Source organism: Eucalyptus grandis, chromosome 7 (assembly GCF_016545825.1).
Source record: "Eucalyptus grandis isolate ANBG69807.140 chromosome 7, ASM1654582v1, whole genome shotgun sequence".
Lineage (NCBI taxonomy): Eukaryota > Viridiplantae > Streptophyta > Magnoliopsida > Myrtales > Myrtaceae > Eucalyptus > Eucalyptus grandis.
Window position 1 is genome coordinate 38215836 of NC_052618.1, and position 20794 is coordinate 38236629.

Sequence of the window (20794 nt, forward strand, 5' to 3'; positions counted from 1 at the left end):
AACAAAACAAAGCCACACTTGCGACAACTTACATAAAATAGAAATATAGTCACGAAGCTTTTGCATAAAGAAGCACGCCCACCGGCGGTAGACATAGACTTCTCAAGTGCAGTGATATTCAACAATGAGAAGACAAATTCTCATCGGTCTTGCCAAAGATGACATGGTTTTGCTATGTGATTCCTGACAGAAAGCAAAAGAATCCTATACATAATTAGGTCCTCCAACTTCGAGGAGAAAAGTGTTTTTTTCATACATTAGGGCAAATAATGGATTGCCTTTATCGAGAAGAAAAGGGGATCTGATTAAACATTATTGGAAGAAAAGGGAACAAAACAAAACACATTACCTCCAGACTCCTAGCATAATCGCACAAAGCCTTCATAGCAAGCTCAGCTCACTGTAGAAGCAACATAAAATCCAACGCCTGCCCAACAACCATCGCCCCTTCTATGCTTGGAGGAGGAGGGCCAACTGCTCGATGCTTGGTGCAAGACCATAAGCCACTGCAGGAGGTGTATATGCAAACTTTTGTGGCTTCTGCACATTAAGCAGGAATGGTATTGCTGATACCGGTAATAGATACTTCCCTCGTAGTTCCATCATCCATTCTCTTCCCTAATCCCTTCTCAAACTGCTCCTCCTCCCCTATCTCATCTTCATTGTCCTCAAGCTCAATCTCTTTTCTCAATGGCACATCCACTGCCCTATTGTCAAAACTCTTGAAAACACCTTTCTTTCCACCCTCAATCTTACCTTTGAACATGGCTATTCGCCCCTAAAGCTTCAGCTCCTCATCGCTCAAGCCCTCTTCCATGCCATGATTACACCCTCCATCCAGCGAAGTATAGCCCGGCGGAGCTGCCCACGATTGCCTCAGCTGTTCTCTCTCCGCCCTTATTGCATTTATCATTGTTTGATTGGGAAACAACAACCTGGATGACTCCTGCCCCTTCGCAATTCCAATCGCAGCCAACTCTCTTTGCATCATCTTTATACAAGCCTTTCGTTTTCTCCTCAAACGCCTTTCCCTTTTCACCCTCTTCCTCATTAGAGCCCAATTCATCCACTTGCCTCAATGTTTGTTCAACCGTGGAATTGTGTTTCACGGGACCCTTCAAAACAACGAAGAATTCGTGTTTGGGGACGGGCTTGGACTTCGATCCCACAGCATAACGAGAGCTGCTCGATGAAGCAAGGGTCCTCGTGTTTTTTTTGGAGCTTGCGTAGGGCTTCTTTGGTGTAAGTGCGAGCTTGAGGAAGGACATTCAAAGGCGAAGCATTGGTGGACAAATAATATTGCTCCTATATTAAATCAGGAAAGAAGATATCACCATCGTGGACAAAAATTAAAGCATAAATATGAGTGTCTTATGACGTTAAGTGTCACTCATGTCGAAAACTAATTTTGGCTTTCAGTTTCATAAAAAAGACAAATCACTCATAAAACTACTCGATCTCAAAATGGAGAGAAAATGTGGGAATGAACTTAAAATGTTATATCAGCTATTGAAGCCGAAGACTTAATCCTTAAAGAAATGGAGGTACAAATAGCAGCTAAAAGAATTCTCATCCTATCCTCGGCGTGAATCACCCGGGAGGGGTTAAAACCAGAGGTGCACAATGACAATATGCGCGACAATCTCTCTCCCCCCCCTCCCAAAAGACTGAGCGGAATTGGAGCTCAAGCTAAGCTGCAAACTACTACGAAACCTCCAGAAATTATGTAATAGGCGGAACCCCACAACGGTTACCGGCGGAGAAGAAAGAGTGCGCAAGAACTCAATACACACTAAACAAACAAATCGAATAACGCAATAATTGAATGCAACGCATCGGAATGTTGATTTCCCTGCAAAACCAAACATCTCTCTTGTTATTACTCATTTGCATGGGTGGGGAAATGGGATTCTCTTCTTATTTTCCCATTTTCTCAGGAAATACATCTTGAAAAGAATGCATTATGGATATCACATCCCCATCCCCATCGCCATCGCCATCCATAGCACATAACATACACATATGTATATCAATTTGGTTAACGCCAATCCGATGCGACGGTGAGAGTTCGGCCGCGCCAGCCGAAGCAAATCACACCATTCTCTTCTGTCACCGTGAATCTCGGGTCCCGGGTCCACTTCAAACGGTGGAGCGACGCCGTCAACGAGTCGGCCACGTGTCGATCCAGTGGCTTCAACTGGAACCCAGCCATCCCCATGCGGGCCCTCCACTTCCCGAACACCTCGCATCTTTCAACCCGGTCCCTACCTTCGCAAGCAACCCAGTTCCCCAATTTCCGTCTCAGCCCCTCCTCCGCCATCACTTTCTCCAGCAGGTACCGCGGCACTTGAAAGTCGGTCGACTCGAGCAGCGCCCCATAGTAAGCCAGCGCCTCCCCCACGCGCACCGGGAATGGCGCCGTGTTCCCGTTCATCTCCTGCTCCACCAGCGTCACCACCTGCGGCGCCAGACCCTTCACGCGCCGGAGGAGCTCGTCGCGCGGGTTCTCCACAGACACGCTGTCGTCCGGCATTCTGTACAGCTTGAACGCCAAGTTCACCGCCAGCACCTCGTCGGGCTCGCAGCCCAGCGAGTCGCGGTTCAACTCGCTCAGCTTCTGGCTCACGATGTTGAATACTAACCTAACTTCCCTACAGGCCGCGAGTTCCCTCAGTCGATTCCCAAGCATCCTGAGCCTCTTCTCACCGTAGAAGCTGTCTGCGAGCGCCGTGATTTTGAGGGTGAATTGATTGCCCTCCTGACGCATGGACAGATCGTCAAGGAGATCGTAGTACTGTCCTTCCCAACCAATATCGAAGTCAATTACATGGAGCTTGTTAGTGGAGGGTTGCTCCGATGCAGCCTCCAAAATCGCGTTATTGGCAGCCATGAAACCGAGCTTAAAACAAGGAGACAGATCGTAAAGTGACCGAACCGACAACACATGGTCCTCGGTGAACAACTCCGCCACGGGAGGGGGTAATCGATGGGGCTCACGCGCGATTTAAGCGCAGACAACATGTATCCCCTCAATTTCTGCTTTGAAGTACTCATGGGGTTCAGCAAGGCAGACAAGCGCCTCAAGATCTTTGAAGCCACGTCCACTCTGCCCTCGTATATCGCCGTCGCAGCCTCCACTAGCGGCTGTTCCCACAAGATGGATACCGGAGACCTCTGGACGGGGGCTTGACGCTCTCTACCGGAGACCTCTGGACCGGAGACTTGACGCTCTCACTTCCTTTGGATACCTCGGAACTGACAAAGGCGTTGCGCGGGACCTGCGAGACCTCATAGGACTCAGCCCGGCTCGATAGGGATTGGGTGTTGCTGCTGAACGACCCGAGGACGCTGACGATCAGATCTCCCGCAAACAAGGGCTGCCGTGGGTCATCGCCAGTTTGAGAGTGAGCGTCGAAGGCATCTCTGAACTTCTTGGGATTTTGGCCACAGAGCTCCTGGATCTCCCGCTTGCGGCTGGAGGAGAGGCTCTTAGGCCAAGCGGAACGCTCCATTGGTGAGAGAAGTCTCGTGCCTTGCTTCGTAACGATGAGGGAGTGAATGAAAGCGAAGAGAGAGAGAGAGAGAGAGAGAGAAGGAGGGGGATGATAGAGCGCGTTGACGTGAGAAAATATTAAGTTTTCTTTTTTTTTTTTTTTTTTTGGGGGGTTTGGATAAAATACTATAGCGCGATGACGTGAGAGCATATTAGGTGGGCGGCCACACAGCATGCGCTCGCATTGACATTTTCCATTTTTCTTTTATTTTCAAATTTTCTTACGTCGCACTTTAACGAGTATCAATTCATTTCGAACCTGCCAGATCTTTAGGAAAGAACGCTTCACGATCCGAAGGTGGGTCCCCTCCCTTGTCGAGAGTTGGCGGGATACCTAATGGGGACGTTATCACGTAATCCCAGTTAAACTCCTTATAAATAGGGGCTAACTGAGCACTCTGGAATGCCCGATTCAGGGTAGAGCAGTTTAAGGACCTGCTCAGGTCCTTCCCTTCGCAATGGAGAGCAGGGCATTTGTTACGACGTTGACTCGCCAACCGATAACTTCCGCTGCCTCATGTAGGATTCTGCTAACACTCAACGCCGACTTTTTCAAGCCCTACCAATCTGCAACATTTGATTAACTCGATTCATTATGAATATTTTTGTTCCTTTTTTAAAAATCAATACTAACCTATTCTAAGCTAATTTTGAGCAAATTGAGACGCGAGAAGTCATTTCATCTTCCACAAGCTAAAGATCTTATTGACTTAGTTACGCAAAGTCTAATTAGCGCCATTTTGATAAATTCTCTCATCATTTCGAAAATGTTTGATCACACAATCTTGTCCATTTTTATTAAAGCTAAGTCACTAATAGGGCGTACAAAACCCAAAGCCGTTAACGATGAAAATTAAACAAGATCTTATTATTACCCTTAGGGTAGAGCCGTTAAACGGTAAGTTGAGTCGGATTTGGGTCGGGTCATTAATAGTCTGACCAAGTTGACTCATTAACCCATTGATGACCAATTTATGCTTAATGTAAATTTTTCGACCCATACCGACTCGACTCATAATAATAAAATATTTTCATATTTAACCAAATTTATGAAAACTTATTCTTATGTTTTTTTTTTTTAAAAGATTGTATTACTAAAATACTTCAAGCAATACAAATCTAATCAATAAATTTTCAATTTTTTCATATAAAGCACTCCTTCCTGAACACAAATAGCTACAACCCCGCATTTCTATCAAATAGCTCCTCGAGTAATTGCATGAAAATTCAGAAGTAAAACTAATTCGAGAAAGATTAAAATGCACGAAATTTTCTCTATGCACTAAAGCAGATTAAGTTCGTCCCAACGCAAAATTATTCAGATAACGACCAATTTAGAATCGTTGTTTACTACTTCTCTATCTTTCAGTCTGACCAACAAAGTCGACCCAATACCACCGTATCTATAGGCCTACAGAAAATCTACCAGTACATCAATTCGATGATTAATGGCATATTACAGTAAAGCACATCATAAGATAAAGAGATTAACAACAAGGGACACCAATAGGAGCGAGCCAATCCATATAGCAGAACGCCAAATTTAAGATCAATAGTAATTAACAAAATAGAATCTCTAGTGTATATGCCATAGACACGGTATTAACATACTTCTTCAGCTTGAAATGTAATTGAATATTTTTCAAGACCCAAAGACCGCAATAAACCATCCACGCCTACCTGCATCCAGAAGAAAGAAAAATCTCGATGTAACTGCAACTTAAATGAGAAAGCATATAAAACTACAACAATGCTTCCCTAATTTCTAAATCACCATCACAAGCAATTAGATGTCAAGAAAACTGAATCTCCATTTTCCTGGTAACGACAGCAATGAGAGAGAAATGGTCCAGCCAATACAAATACAAATGATAATCATGTCTAACTCAGCCCAAATCAGAATCAGATGTATGTAGCATCATCTCTGCAATTTCATGTCAACGTTCTAAGAACACAAAAATGTGCACAATCCTCCCAATTTTATTGTCATGCAGTGTGACAATCAGACTAACTTGTCTTGACACATAAGGCAAGGTAATTGCTCCTCACAGCCCATTTAATACTAGGCATGAGATTCTACAAGAAACTATAGAAGATACCTTTTTTTCTTGTTTGGAGCTGGGTTAATAGCTTTTTTGGTCTCTGGCAACAACACTTCTTCTGGTAGGTTTAGTTGCCTCGAGTGCCAACTTTGGTTTGGCTGTGTTATTACTTACTGGCTGGGAACTTATTACACCAGAAAGCTTTTCGCAAAGATCTCGCACACCGGAAAAAGTCCCATTGGCACGTTGAGATGCTGGCTGTAGACCCTTCTTCTGGAGCTTCAAACGCAGATCACGGCCCTCGACCTTGCGATCTTCGCATGCAAGTACCACAAAGTCAAAATCATAAGAGGACCATTTTTTAATAGAATAATAGTAGAAAGACATTTTTCCGGACTGGTATGATCTTCTACCATGCTTGAAATCTGAGGTTCATCATTCTCGTAAAGATCATGTTCCCACTTATTGTCTTGCCTCTACCTGCAGAAACAAGGCAGCAATTCAATCCGCACATGTTCCTTCCAATAAATTAAGACATTTGAACCGAGCAAAAGTGAACAATCAAAAGAGTACCCCGAGCAACTATGATTGTGCTCAGAAGTCCATAATACACCATTACTACGTTTAAAAATCAACTTACAAATGCCTATAACTAGAGGAAAAGAAAGCCAGAAGCAATTGTATATGGGCAATATGCTCCTTTAGCAGTTTACCAAAATGGAAATTCCGAATTTGTGTCTTTTCTTCTTCAGTAACTACAAGAGCTTTTATAGCAAAAGGGCACCAGGGGCCACCGCAATGTATCAGCATTTGGACCATAACAAGTAGTATATGAATATTGTTCCCAGAACTATAGCCATCCATATGATAAGAAAACGCATGTCATAGCAAAGATGGCTTCAACCATGTGCAGCAAGAGAAAAAGACCTCATGATCATCTTATTTGAACTGTCCACTCATTTTGGAACATGCCCTCTTCCTTCTAGCTGCAACTAAAACTCGCTAGCACAACAGCACCGCAAAAACCCATAAAATCCCCGCAAAAGCTTCAAACGCAAAACCCTTCGCTCTTCTAGAACTCTCCCACTAAAGGCGAAGCCTTGGAGTTGGCAAAAGCACCGACTCCGCAGCAATATGGACACAAGGCCATAGGATCGACACGACGACATGACAGTTTCTAACGCGGCAATCGCGTCCCTTTTCATTTTCATCTTCAATTTCTGAACCAACAAAACAATAGTTCTCGACCAAAACGAGAGATCAAGCACACGTTGCGTATCAGTAGACCCGTTAAACGGGTGGGTCGGGTCGGGTTTGGGTCGGGTCATAAATGGTCCGACCCAAATCGACCCATTTAACCCGTTTATGACCCGTTTATTGAAATGCAAAATTTTGACCCATACTCGACCCGACCCATACCCGACCCATTTAATTAAACTTAATTTATTATATATATATATATATATAGATATATATATTTAAAAAATGGTATTGCTAAAATAATTTTATACAACACAAATTTAATGGACAATTTTTAAAATTTTTAAAATAATTATTTTAAAAATGGAATTTTAATTATTTTTTTAGAAATAAAATTTTAATTATTTTAATTTTTTAAATATAAATTTTCGTTTTTCTTTCTTCTTCTTCTTCTTTTTTTCTTTGGCCCGCCGCCGGCCACGACGACGGCCGTGGCCGGCCACGGCGAGCCTTAAGCTCGCCCGGCTCGCCGACGCCGGCGAGCTCGAGTCTCGCCAGATTGGTGAGGCTCGAGCCTCGCCGGATGTCGGCGAGGCCGTCGCCTCGCCGATCTGGCGAGACTCGAGCTCGCCGGCGTCGGGCGAGCTCGAGCTCGCCCGAGATCCGGCGAGCCTCGAGCTCGCCCGACGCCGGCAAGCTTGAGTCTTGCCAGATCGGCGAGGCTCGAGCCTCGCTAGTCATCGCCGAGGCCTCCGCCTCCCGGATCCGGCGAGCTCGAGGTTCGCCGGCGGGCGAGGCCTCCGCCTCGCCGAGATCCAAGGAGCCGGAGGCTCGAGGCTCGCCGGCGTCGGGCGAGGCTCGAGCCCGCCGATCCGCGAGCCTCGAGGTCGCCTAGCCGGTCGCCGGCCATCGCCGTGCCGGTGATCGGAGGAAGAGGAAAGAAAACAAGAAGAAAGAAGAAAAAAAGAACGAAGAAAAAAAGAAAAGAAAAATAAATGGGTTGCACAACCCATCTTTAGACTTTAATGAGTTTGTAAATGGGTCTTAAATGGGTACCCATTTAAGACCCATTTATTTTAGTTCTTTTAGTTTTAAAACCCATCGGGGTACCTTATTTCTTAAGGCCTGACCCATTAACGACCCTTTTATGCTTAAATGGGTCCATAAATGGGTTGCACAACCCATTTAACACCTCTACGTATCAGAGCTGGGAAACAAAGGCTAGAAGCAGATATTCACTTACCATGATGACTAGTCTCTGTCTCTCTCCCTCTCTCTTGCTCGAGCTGCGCAACAAAAAACCCCACCGCGGGTGGTGACCGGAGTGATTTATCTGCTTGAAACGGGGGTTAGGGTTTGTGAGGAGTGCAGGACCAGTGACACTGTGACGATTGAGCTGTCGGACGACCTCGATGGGCGGCGGCAAGGCAGCGATAAACGATGGAGGTGGCGGCAAATCAGATTCGTGGAAGCTTAAAAAGGTGGAAACAAAGAGAGACTGCTAGTTCATTTTTAATGGGTTGATAAATGGATGTAGATTAAATCCATTTAAGACCCATACATTTCAGTCTATTTGTTTTTAGTACTCATTATATCTATAAATGGACATAAATATTTATTTATATAAAAACAATCGAGAAAAAAATAGATATGTTTATATCTATATAAAATATATAAATATATATTATATTTTTTTTATAAATATATATTTATTAAGCATAAAATATAAAAAAATAGATATTTTTATATTTTTATATAAAAATATAAACATATTTATTTTTATTTTTATTTTTATTTGGGCGGTCGATCGGCTTCTCCACCGGAGAGAGAGAGATGAATAATACCTGAAGTTGCATTCCGAAGATGCAACTTTCCAAAGGACCTCAGGAGCTGCATTAGGCTAAAGGCCCTTAGAGACACTTGGAGATGCAATTGCATCTCGCCAAAGTCGCGCAAAAAACGAACCAAACACTTTTGCATTTGGCCAAGGGACTTTAGAGCCAAATGAGCATTCCAAATGTTGAACCAAACAGGGCCTTAGTCCTGCCCTTTCCTATGATGATCTATTGCTGGTGTAATAGTAGATATTTAGACAACAAGAACACAGCTTAAAATTAATCAATCTGCTGTCCCAGAATTGACATTTTCTATTGGCCATTCAAGGACATCTGATGCACCATGTTTATACATGTAAGCGAGTTGTCACATCGATGACTTCTAAGACATCTATGACTGATGATAATATGAGCTAGTAGTAACCAATAAGTTAGCCAACAGGTCACCAAACTCAATTACTATAACACACGTAGAAAATAAACATTTTGAGTGTGTAAAAGAGTAAAAAGCACTAAAAAAAAAAAAAACACTCACCCTAGATTGAGAATCATTCTTCTCATTCACTATGTACAGGTTTTCGTCGAAAATTGGGAAGGACATCTTCGAATTCTCAAATTTCTCGATGTCATCGGCTCCTTTTCTCCCTATTCTCATGTTTTTCAATCTGTCCTGCCAATCCTGCTTCGTCCCTAAGGTTATTGATGGTGGTCTCCACCTCAAGTTCTTTGACTCGTGGTATCCTAGATTGACATAACAGAAAACACCAGCTTACGTCAATAGAGAACATAGAGGATAATGTTTAAGGATTTTTTTCAAATGGGAAACAAAATACCGGGCCTGAGAGCTTCCCTCTTGTTGAACAGGAAAACCAATATGAGCATCTCATCACGTGAATAACATAAGACGAATTAAACATTAAAAGTGTGAAGGAGGAGAAACCTTAAATGCCAGTATTCTAGGAGTTGGAATTGTGATTCTGTGAGTTCTTCAGCCAAAGTTTGGCAAGCCGCTAAAGTTGCCGCACTTTTCCCTTCGTTAGCAGCAAGTTCGGCACCCTATTCATCAATCGATGGAAAAGTTGTTAACAAGCCAATTAGAGAAGAAAGGCTACAAGAGTGACATATGATAGTGGGAATTCCAAAATGTGCAGTGGGTTAGATATATGATAGTGTTAACAAGCCACTGTGCATTCCTTTCCTGGGGAGATCCTACCTTGAATTCATATGGCTAATAATGCCAAGTAAGCTTGCACATTAGCAAAGCATTTGTCCAGATAAGGCACAAGTCAAAAATGAGGGAAATTTCTCTGTAACAAAAAACAAAATGAAATGAAAAAAGAAAATCCAAAGTATAAGACCTGAGCAATGATGTGATGTCCAGCTAAAAGCTTAGATTCTCGACTTGATACAACTATAATACCACTATAAATACAGTCAAAATGCACCTATAACAGAGGATTGAACATAGAATGTTACCAGTTCATATATTGCTCAAGAAAATAAAAACAGAAAACCAACATCAACAAACCTGGATTATCGATCCTTTTGTAGCTATTGGACCCTTTCCCTCAATGATATCATAGTATTTCGCTCCATCAACTATTGCAAGTATTGGAATTGCTTACTAAAACACAAGAGAACCCTTTTCCCCCACAAATATGGCAGCTTAGATTTCAATTCTTTTTTGCTCTATATAGGGAATAGGAATTATGTTTGAGTGGCGAGGTGAGCGAGGGGTGACGGCGTCCAGCAGCGGTGTCGAGGGGTCTGGCGACGGCTGCGCAACGGCGACGAAGGCACGAGTCTCACAACACCAACAGCGACACGAACGACACAACAAAGATGGTGGCGGTCGCGGCTCAACCCACGGCCAAGGGGGGGAAGAGCTTGGTTCGGGTAGAGGTGGTGACGGTTTGGAGCAATGACAACTTGGACGGCCGAGCGAGTGGCAGCAAGAGGTGGTGATGGTGGCTTGGGGATGGCGGTGGTGCCTCACGGCGGCGCGGACGACGCGACAGCTCATCGGGCTCAACAGCGAGACGGCTCATCGGACGAGCGGTGGGTGGTGGGGGTTCGGTGGCCAAGAGGTGGTGATGAGTAGGGCGTGGGCAATGGTGTGGTGGTGGGTGAAGCAACAGCCAGCAAGAGGAAGGAAGAAGAATAAGAAGAAGAGAAGAAGAAGGGGGTTTCGGCCGAGAGAGGGGAAAGAGGGGAGAGAGAGAGAGAGAGAGGAAAAGAAAAAAGTTGGGGGGTAGGAAGTGACATGAGGAGGAAAAAGGGAGAAGAGAGAGAGAGAGAAAAAAAAAAGAAAGGGAAAGGGGGAAGAATGAACAAAAGGGGGAAATCACATGGGGGTTAGGGGTTTTTTTTTTTTTTTTTTAAACTTGGCCGGTTCGGGTTCCCATAGGAACCAGAACCAAAACCAAGAACCGTCGGTTCCCGAAAAGAGAATTGGGAATCGGAACCAGTCCCCTTAGAATCGGGAACCAAATCGAAACCTCCGGTTCGGTTCTCCAGTTCCCGGTTCTACTCCGGAACCACGCTCACCCCTAACCATAAGGCTAAAAAGCTTCCTCTTAAATCGTCTTCTCTCACAAAGGTCGCAAATCTATCATCTTCTGTTTGGCTCATCGTTTCAAGCTCACATTCGTGTCTGGTACTGTGGTCATCGAAACAAGTCGATCAAGGTTTGTTAATGCGATTGATGATTGAGATTCTCTTAGCATTTTGTTTTTCCTGAAATTTTCCCCCTTTTGATTTTTTTTTTTTTGGTTTTTCTTCAAAGAATATGAGAACATATAGATTGGAGTTGATGAGAGATAAATGAGAAAATCACACAATTGGTCCATAAACTTTGATCTAATATGTAATATGGCCCTTAAATTTATAATTTGTTTAATGCAATCAATGACATTTAATATAATTTGCAATGTAATCCCTAAACTTTTAAATCATTCAATTTGATTAATTAACTTTTCACGTGGTTTAAAAACCAAATTGAATTTCAACCAAAAAAACAGAAATCAAATCGAACATTTATCAAAAAATTAAATTTTCAATAATTTTGTATTTGGTCAAAATCTTGGCTAATTTGTCGAAGTGGGGTAGCTCGAGGAAACCATAGATCATGGGACAAAGAGTTTCTACCTCACTTTGAAAGTATTACGACTTTCAAAAAAAAAAAAATACAGGAAAATGTATCTTTGTTTCATTCAAAGATTTCAAAGTGCTGGTTTTCGAGTCTAGAGACTCCGAGGTTTCACATAGCATTTAACAATCAAACCAAAAATAAAAACACGCCTCATCTTCATCCGCGACTAATGGGGACGGGCATTCAAAATACTCCCCACTCCTTTCCTCGCGAGTTCTCTCCTTGGTCTCTCTCCGTTTTTTTTTTTTTTTTTTTTTTTTTCTGTTTTTGTTCTTCTGGCTTCCCACTAGTTCCCCGTCCACACTCAACTACTCCCTGTTTTCTTTTTTAATTCTTTTCATTTCCCACTGATGGTTTTATTAGTGATGGGCTTAAGGCCCGTCCGCCCAAGTTGGGCCCAAAAAGCCCGGCCCACGGGAATACGGCCCGTGTATGGAGGGACATATAAAAGGGGAGGAGAGAGAGAGAGAGAACGTACCTGTTGAAAATAGAAAACGTACGTACGCATCCCTCCTTTTTTTTTCTCTCTCTCTCTCTCTCTCTCTCACTTTCTCTCCCCAAAGGAAAACAGTGAAGCGCGAAGGCGAAGTTGCTTCACCGGATCAAACAGGACCAAGTTTCTCTTCCTCTATCGGCGTCGGTGTTTAATCTGTGGCTTAAAAGGTACGCTCGAATCCATGGTGTGCTTTAGGATTGGTGATACGTGTTGTTTTCCCGGGCTTGTCTTCCGCATTGATTTAGGGGTTCGATTTATTGTCGAATCCGCTTTTCGGGGATCCGTTATCCCCAACACCCACTTTTTCTTTTACCAATCCAATGTTCTCCTGATGCAAATGACATCACATGCAGAGAAACAGAGGAGAAACATCGCTTGGCAGGGGAAGGGGACAAGAATGCATAAAAAGCACACTCCACTTACTTGAGAATAACAAAATAATTGACTGGACAGCAATGAAATCATCTTTGTGATTAAAGAAATGAAATATTTGTATATTTAAATGGAAGTAGCCGGTCGCCTAGGTGGAAGGAAACTGAAGGGGAAAAGATGAGAGACTACGCGCACTTCAGCCGGCCAAAACTGGATGGAGACACTCTACTTGCTTCCAATTTATGGGTTAAGATGGGAAAAGTCCTCCAGTCCTAGCCTGAAGCAAGTATCTTTGCCAATGAACGACAAAAATATTCGGATGGTAGAGTTCTCTCAACAACAGGAACGAACACTAATCACCAAAATTGCTCATAACATTGCATTGGCAACAGCAAAGAGTAAGCGAGACAACAAAGTGAGCCTGACCGAGCATTAATGAGTGAGGACCCCGCTGAGCACATCGTAAAATTCCATATCAAGGCAGATGAAAAAGCCGAAGCAAGCGTATGCATGAGCAAGCAATAAAGTGAACCCAGTTTAGTATCCATGGCATGGGAACGCACTTGCCAGGCTAATGCGGTGATGAACCTAAACTCTGACACGAGCGAGAGCGTGGTAAATATCTTGACACGACACTTAAAAGTTCTCGGCCTAGTAAGGAAAAGTTCATTCCAAAACAAGAGGTTAGCCTCATTGAGCAAATATGTATAGCATCAAAGGCATACCAATCATTGTAATAGGCTTGAGTGAACCAATGAGCCAGAGTATCGAATTCACAAGGCTCGGAAGGGTGAGACAAACTTGTGAACTGCGACTTTAAACGCCAGCTCCATCCTCGGTTGCACAATGGAGGAGTAAAAAAAGTTGATAAATGAAGCACAAGTCCTATCCTTTTCTTTTTGTCACTATAAGTCCTATCTTGAATGAGGCAAAATTGTCCAAAAAGTCCTAAAGTTATTGCACTTTCGCTAATTGAATCATAAACTTTTTAATTTTGATAATTGAGTCATAAATCTTTTTACATTTTGCTAATTTAGTCATACGACCAATTTTGGCTAGAAATCACTCACATGAATGCTAGTCATCCTATATGACACTGCTAGTGATGACATTAAATTTTTTAATGTTATTTTAATTTTTGAAATTTTTATTATTTTTCTTTTCTTCTTTTTCCTTTTTCTCTCAACCATCGTCAGGCCTTGTCAATGGTCTGTGTAGGTCACCAGACTTAGGCGAGGGCAGCCCTTGCTTGGGTTGGCAAGGGTAGTCGGCAATGGCCAATGAAGGGGAAAAGGTAAAAAGGAAAAAAAAAAAAAAAAAGAAGAGAAAAGAATGAGAAAAAATTAAAATTAAAAATTAAAAAAACATTGTAATATTATTAAAAATTATCAAAGTCACTCCCGACAATGCCTGATGAAAGACTTCCCTTGAGCTCATCATAATATTATGAGCTGTTGAAGAAAGTGGGATTGTAGACCTGGGAGTGTAGAGGTCTTCCCTGCCGCCATGGAAGAAGAAGGCAATTGAACATGAGGTGAAGGCTTTGTTGAAGTAGAGTCGTGGATGGAAGCATCTATTGTGATTATTGGATTGCACAAACAAACCAAAGCTACAAAGAAGAAGAGCCCTAACTGACGCTTAGCTCTACATGATTCTCTCACTTCCATTTCCTTCTCCCTCTCTCTATTTATGAGCAAAAAGAACTTTGCAGGTGAACTAACCTCGAAATTGAGATGCTTCCATTTTCTATTTTAATTTCTAAAAAAATAGGGAATTTCTACTTTTCCAATAAGTGCCTTTATGTAGCCGGTCTACATTCTATGTTGGATTTTTGGATAACAATTAGGAAAAAAGCCACTAAAAATAATGAACTATACTTACAAGTAACATATTTACTTTGAAATTTTTTTGTGACATTAATAATCTCAAGTTATGCCCACAATGACACATTTATCTTATTTGTTTCTCGTGATATAAAATTCCAAACTTATATTTATGTGACACATTTACCTTTTATCGATGTTCCATCAGATGAAGTCAAAACAATGTTACTTTTGTTTCACTTAAGTCACGTGGACACCATGTCAACGTTGTTTGCTTTTCGACGTACATGTAGGCAAATTTTTAACGATTCTCATTGACAAAACCTTGATAGAGGGTAAATGTAACACACATGTATAAGTTTGGAATTTTTTATGTTATAGAAAAATTTATGATAGATATGTCGTGATGGGCATAGTTTGGGGTTTTTGATAATTTTTCCCTAAAAAAATGGTTATTAATTGAGGCAGATTACGAATTTTCATGGTAAATTACTCCTTCTAAAGAAAGTTGTAGAAGAATATTTTACAGCTAAATTTACTATTAATGAGATCAACTATGGGTGTCAAATGAAATTTACCATTGTTTAGATAATTTACTGGTAATAGGAAAAGAAAAATATTGTTAACTTCATTAGATGACTTTCTTATTATTATTTTTTTGTGGACTATTACGAATTATCGGGTCTATAGAACTTACGATGACAAAAAGAAAATTACGTTCTGATAAATAAAAGTTACAAAATGATATGTGATAGGTTAATTGATATTAATTTAAAAATCACAAAGTTCATGGAAAGCCTAGGCCACCATCAATTAGGAGGAGTCGTTACCCTTTTTCTCTTACCCAACTGTGCAGAAGTATCCTTCAAATGATATCTCTGATTCCGCATTTATGAAAGTAGATCTTTTGACAAAGCCTAATTTCGATAAGAAAAATATGAATTTAAAAAACACATCATTGTTCAGCTGACTTTTAATATAGAAAAAAACTTAATGTCTTACTATGATGAATATGAACTTGACATGGGTTTACGATTTGAAGTTGACACGTGAGAGTATATTTTAAGCCCAGTTAATATGATGCATTCAGCGATTTTCACCTATAATATGCGGAAATTTGTCACTCAACTAATGAGGGATTTACTAGAATGTGAAATCCTATTATTAATTCGATAATCGCATAATTGGGATTTTGGTACATCGATATAGACACTCTTGTCACCAACTACTTAGGTATCGCTAAACTTGCACATTCCTTCAATTTAACATTTGTGAGGTTGGAATTAGCACTATAATAGGAATTAGTTGTATGATTCTATCATGTTCGATTTAGTCAAATCTGAAGCAGCAACATTTGATTTTAGCATCTATGTTTGCACTGAGTTCGGTGAGAACATTCGCATTAATTTTTTACTGCAAAATCAACCTAGCTAGCGTGAGACATTGGAGACAGGGCAAGCATTGTGATTTCTGACCTTTCTTTCTACAGTGCAAATCCAACCATGTGCATTCTTCAGGTGAGTCGACCCACCAAAACCTGATCGGTCAAGCATTGTGATTCCAGGTATTTTTCGTCAAATTAAATGGACTGGAGCTGGAATCTTAGAAGCAGAAAGAACGATAAATTGCTTTGTAGGAGGTTGTTCATTTCCTGGCTTGCAGTTTTGTGATGATCATAGTGAATCCAAATCTCACCTATTTTAAAGTGCGGTTGTTCTCATTGGATTTGGTTTCGCATTTTGCAAATTCATTCATTCATTGAAGCATTGGTAATTGATATGTTGAACTATCTTGGTTGAAGCAGACCCCTAAGAGAAGGGATTTTCGTTGGTTTTTCTTGAAGCTACTTTGGAGGCATCGCATTAATCAGTGGAGGGCCAGAACTCCAAGCTACTTTCAGTCTCTGCCTCTCGTTGATGCTGTGATTCAAACTGCGAGATTCACAGTCAAAGGATGTTGGGACCATCAAAGGAGAATCACCTTTGAGTTGCATTTGAAATTACGTGCTATGGAGAAGTCACTTATGAACCTCTAGATCAATGTTGTCCATTATGCAGCAGCAATTGTTGATGATTTAGATTTTAAGAGGGTGTGCATTTGTTGGATATGTAACATTCTAGTATATTTTGATCATAGAATTTGAACTTTTTGCTTCTTGGTCCTTGATGTAATCAGTTCGTGTTGATCAATATAAAGTCAATTTACTACGGAATAAATTTTCATTTGCAGATAATTAGTGATGTTTACCATGTAAATCTGAGTTGATTGCAATGATACGTATTTGCACCTTCTTTTCTGGAAATGAAGTGTATTTGGTGTCCCTCAAATTGAGAGAATCTTTACAGGATATAAAAAAGCCCGTAATTACAAAATATTTTTCGACAAAAGAAGGCTGGCTCACAAGAATAGGAATCGTTTTCATTACACTAGCAATTATATGGCTCCTTTTGCTCCTAAATAAACCGCGGCAAAGGATTAGTAGTTTCAAGGAAATTCATTCTACCAAAACACCTCCCATTTTAATCAAGAAACCTCCACCAAATTCAACATAGAAATTCATAATCTAACAGATCATGAAACTCAGACCCCACAACCATATCAAAGCTATGAGACCCTAAGCATCACATCCCCTTGATCTGAGGACACAGTTTAGATCTCAACAGAAGCATAATAATTAGATGATGCGGAGCGTAATAATCCAATGATGTGGATTGATTGTTGTTCTTTCTACTGTCATCATGGCCATGGCCATGGCCGTGGGGATTCAGATCATGCCCACTGGGCAACTTTTGCTCATGATTCACTAATAGAAAGTTGAAGAAGGTAGGGTTGGTGTTGTCGTCGTCTTGTTCAATGAGGCTAGTGTTGAAACTTTGGGGGACGGAGGAGCCCCTAGGCTTGGTGAGTTCAGGATGAGTGAGGGGGATTTGAGGATGAAGTTCTCATAGATAGGGTAAACGGTTCCAGTTTTCGTATAAGTTCCATTCAGAATATGGAACTTACCCGTCGGAACAAGTTTATCATATTTTGGAACTTAGAATGTACCTTACATATCCTGTAACTTGGAATCTATCTTGTCACAGATTCCATGATTGGTCTAAGGTCTACTAGGTTCCATGTGTATTATCAATTAAATGATTGGAGTATTACTACTTGTTGCTACAATCAATTGACCACAAATTATATTTAGATAGATGAAAACTATAAAACATTAATAGAATAAAAGTCTCAGTTGTAAAATGAAAGCTCAAACTAGTGATTTTAGATTACACACTCATCATTGGATGCTATGAAATATGGTAGGATCGCGCAAAGACATTAATAAAGAAAAATACAAAAACTTATTCAAGGTTTCACTTATTTAGAATCTGGAACCTATCCATCGAAACAGGTTTTCCAAGTTCTCTAATTTTTAGAATTTGAAACCTACCGTACATACCTTAGAATCTAAAACAGGATAGGTTCCCACTGGTTCGATTTTTAGGTTCCAAGTTTCAAGTTCTACCCTAATACCATGTTTACCCCTACTTGCAAGTGTGGTGGCCTTGGCATATAGTTCTGTAGATGGGTGGGTCATCCTTTATCTTTTGGACCTGCTTGGTCGCTTGACACCCCTGGTCGAATTTGTGAGAGCATCCGTAGTAGTTCCTACAAACACAGCTTTAATCACAAGCAATAACACATTTTCCTTAATTGTTCATCATGAGAGAAGCATAAATAATTTAGCCAGGTCGATAGATGGATGTGTTTCTTATTGTGAGATTTTGTGGACCACTACTAACTATTTCAAAAGCTTAAGTTATTAAATGTATGATTGATTTGAAGCCATGATTTTTGTAAAGATTCCCACATATTATTTGTTTTAGACATCAAGCAATAATAGAGTTCTTTCTACTTCATAAATTATTTTTCTCCTATATATGAGAGACTAATGAAAATGGATAAATTATTTGTGAAGTACCTTGGGAACTCCGACTTGAGAATCGCTTCTTGAGCATATTTCCTCCATGAGTACCCGTCGTAGACAAATTCATGGTCATCCAATCTTGTCCATGTATTCGAAGTCCCTCTACGGAAAAAAATGGGTAATTCCCAATTCATGTTAGAATTATTAAGATTTATGTATAAATCTGAACAAAAAACAGAACAAATAAAATATATATGAAAAATTAATGAAAATGGATGCATCATTTGTAAGGTACCTAGGTAACTCGAACTTGAAAATCAAATTCTAGTCCAGTCTTGTCTATCTATCTAAAGTCAATCTGAGCAAAAATGAGTAATTTTACTTCTTTTTTTTTGTTAGAATTACTTAGACGAATATAGATAATTTAGCTCCATGTAAAACCTCTTTCATCCTATGCTCTGTGTAAAATTTATTTTATCTGGGTTATCCGTTTTATATCCAACTTTATTATATTTTAAGGAGACAGCAAACACAAAATAGGATAAATTTTGATTTTATCAAACTACTAAACGTTGAAGGGAGATCTTCACACTGTCATTTTCAAACATGCGATTTCTTCCCAAAAAGAAGCTTTATAATTATTTTTTTTTAATTGCGTGAAACACTAGTTAAATTGATAAATTACTTTCAGACAAAGTCAGAAGTAAAAAATAGAAAAAATATAAATAGACCTTAATTGCCTCGGGACCGGGGTACTAGTGCTCTCCTCATCAGAGTCCTCCAACCTGACACAGGATTTGGTTGGGACCTGCGAGACCTCGTCGGACTCGGCCATCCCCAATAAGGATAGGCTGTTGGCGAACGACTCCTTGAGGTCTTCGAGCAGATCTTCTGCAGACGAGGGCAGCTGTATGTTATTGCCAGCTTGGGACTGAGCGCTGAACAGATCTAGGAGCGTCGTTACGGACTTCTGGGCTCGGAGGATCTCCTCGATCATGCGCTTGCGGCTTGTGGAAAGGTTCTGAGGCCAAGCGAAACGCTCCATTGATGTAAATACACTTGCCAAAAAAGAAACTTACATATGTTATTATAATTGCGGGAAACTTCATTTAAATAGATAAATTACTTTTCAGACAAAGTCAAAAGTAAAAAGACGCGAATTTTGGCCCTTGCGTACCTTGGGATCGGAGGCTTGATGCTTTCACTTCCCTCCGAGATCTCGGACCTGACACAGGCGTTGGTCGGGAGCTGCAAGACCTCGTCGGACTCGGCGCTCATCGATTCAGATATGGAGTTGCCGAACGACCTGAGGACGTTGAAGAACAGATCTTCAGCGAACAGGGGCTGCCCTGTGTTATTGCCAGTTTGAGAGTGAGCGTCGAAAAGATCTCTGAGCTTCTTCGTGGGATTCTGGTCATGGAGGAGATCCTGGATCGCGTGCTTGCGGCTTGAGGAGAGGTTCTCAGGCCAAGCGAAACGCTCCATCGATGAGACAGGTGTTGGGCTTTGCTGGGCGACGAGGGAGAAAAACGAAGAGAGAGAGCGAGAGAGGCTTTTTGACGAGGACAAAAGTGCTCCGGGCCGTGCGGAAAAGAGGCAAGGAAAATTGGGGGGAGGGTTGTGCGAAAATTCCGTGTCTCCTGGGATCTAGAAAACAATGAATATCTTGTCTTATCAGTACTATCATATATCGATGGGAGCGGATGGTTTAATTTTCTCAAATGTCATTATGTATGTGACTCAAAATTATAATTATGAAGCCTAATGAGATCGTTACATAATATTTGTTACTTTGCTTTATTAATGTTGTTAGAAATAATTGCAAAATAATTAAGCGACTTCCCAATTTATTTGATCAAGTCCCAAATCTTCCTTAGAACGTGCAATCGAATCTTAAATTTCTAATTAACTCTTAATCTTTTATTGAAAAATTACAATTAAGTCCAAAAATTTAAATTGAAAGGTAAAAAATTCCTTAATGACACGTGGGCAATTTTGAGTATTTCATTTTAAGGACTTCGATGGCATTCTCGTGTGTGTGTGCGTGTGCGTGTGTAAATCACATAGAACCTAAGAAATCAAACGTGTTCACCATTTCAGCATAACTTCCCAGAAACCAACAAAGACGGTTCATCCATTGGGACACCAGCAAACTTCCAAGGCAACAAGACGAGACCACCAAAATCTCTTGGAGCTGAATCGCAGCCAGAGTAGAGAATGGAAAAATCCGTACCTGATGAAGGACTTCCCCTTGGGGCTGGTCGTGGAATTAGGAGCTATCAAAAGAAGGTGGGATCGCAGACCTCGGAGCACGGAGGCCTTCGCTGCCGGCATGGAAGAAGAAGGCGTTGGAGCGGGAGGTGAAAGCTTTGCTGAAGTAGTCGTGGACGGAAGAATCGACGGTGACGATTGAAT

General features: G+C 41.1%; 2 protein-coding genes across 3 annotated transcripts; both read right to left on the bottom strand.

The window, feature by feature from the left end:
* Nucleotides 1–1883: 1883 nt before the first annotated feature.
* On the bottom strand, nucleotides 1884–3512 carry LOC104453951 (scarecrow-like protein 8). The gene is given in 3 exon segments (XM_039317784.1): nucleotides 1884–2982; nucleotides 2985–3228; nucleotides 3279–3512. Coding segments are annotated over 3 exon segments (1422 nt in total). The 3' UTR covers nucleotides 1884–2038.
* Nucleotides 3513–17961: 14449 nt separating this feature from the next.
* LOC120296366 (probable WRKY transcription factor 62) lies at nucleotides 17962–20007 on the bottom strand. 2 transcript variants are annotated; one of them, XM_039318268.1, is made up of 4 exons: nucleotides 19557–20007; nucleotides 19111–19437; nucleotides 18434–18541; nucleotides 17962–18132 (listed from the first exon to the last, which is right to left on the bottom strand). In XM_039318268.1, the coding sequence occupies exons 1-4, from the start codon at nucleotides 19862–19864 to the stop codon at nucleotides 17997–17999; spliced, it is 879 nt and encodes a 292-aa protein (XP_039174202.1). In that variant the 5' UTR covers nucleotides 19865–20007; the 3' UTR covers nucleotides 17962–17996. The 2 variants fall into 2 exon arrangements, with proteins under 2 accessions (XP_039174202.1, XP_039174203.1); XM_039318269.1 differs by having other exon boundaries at nucleotides 17962–18120; nucleotides 19557–20006.
* Nucleotides 20008–20794: the final 787 nt, after the last annotated feature.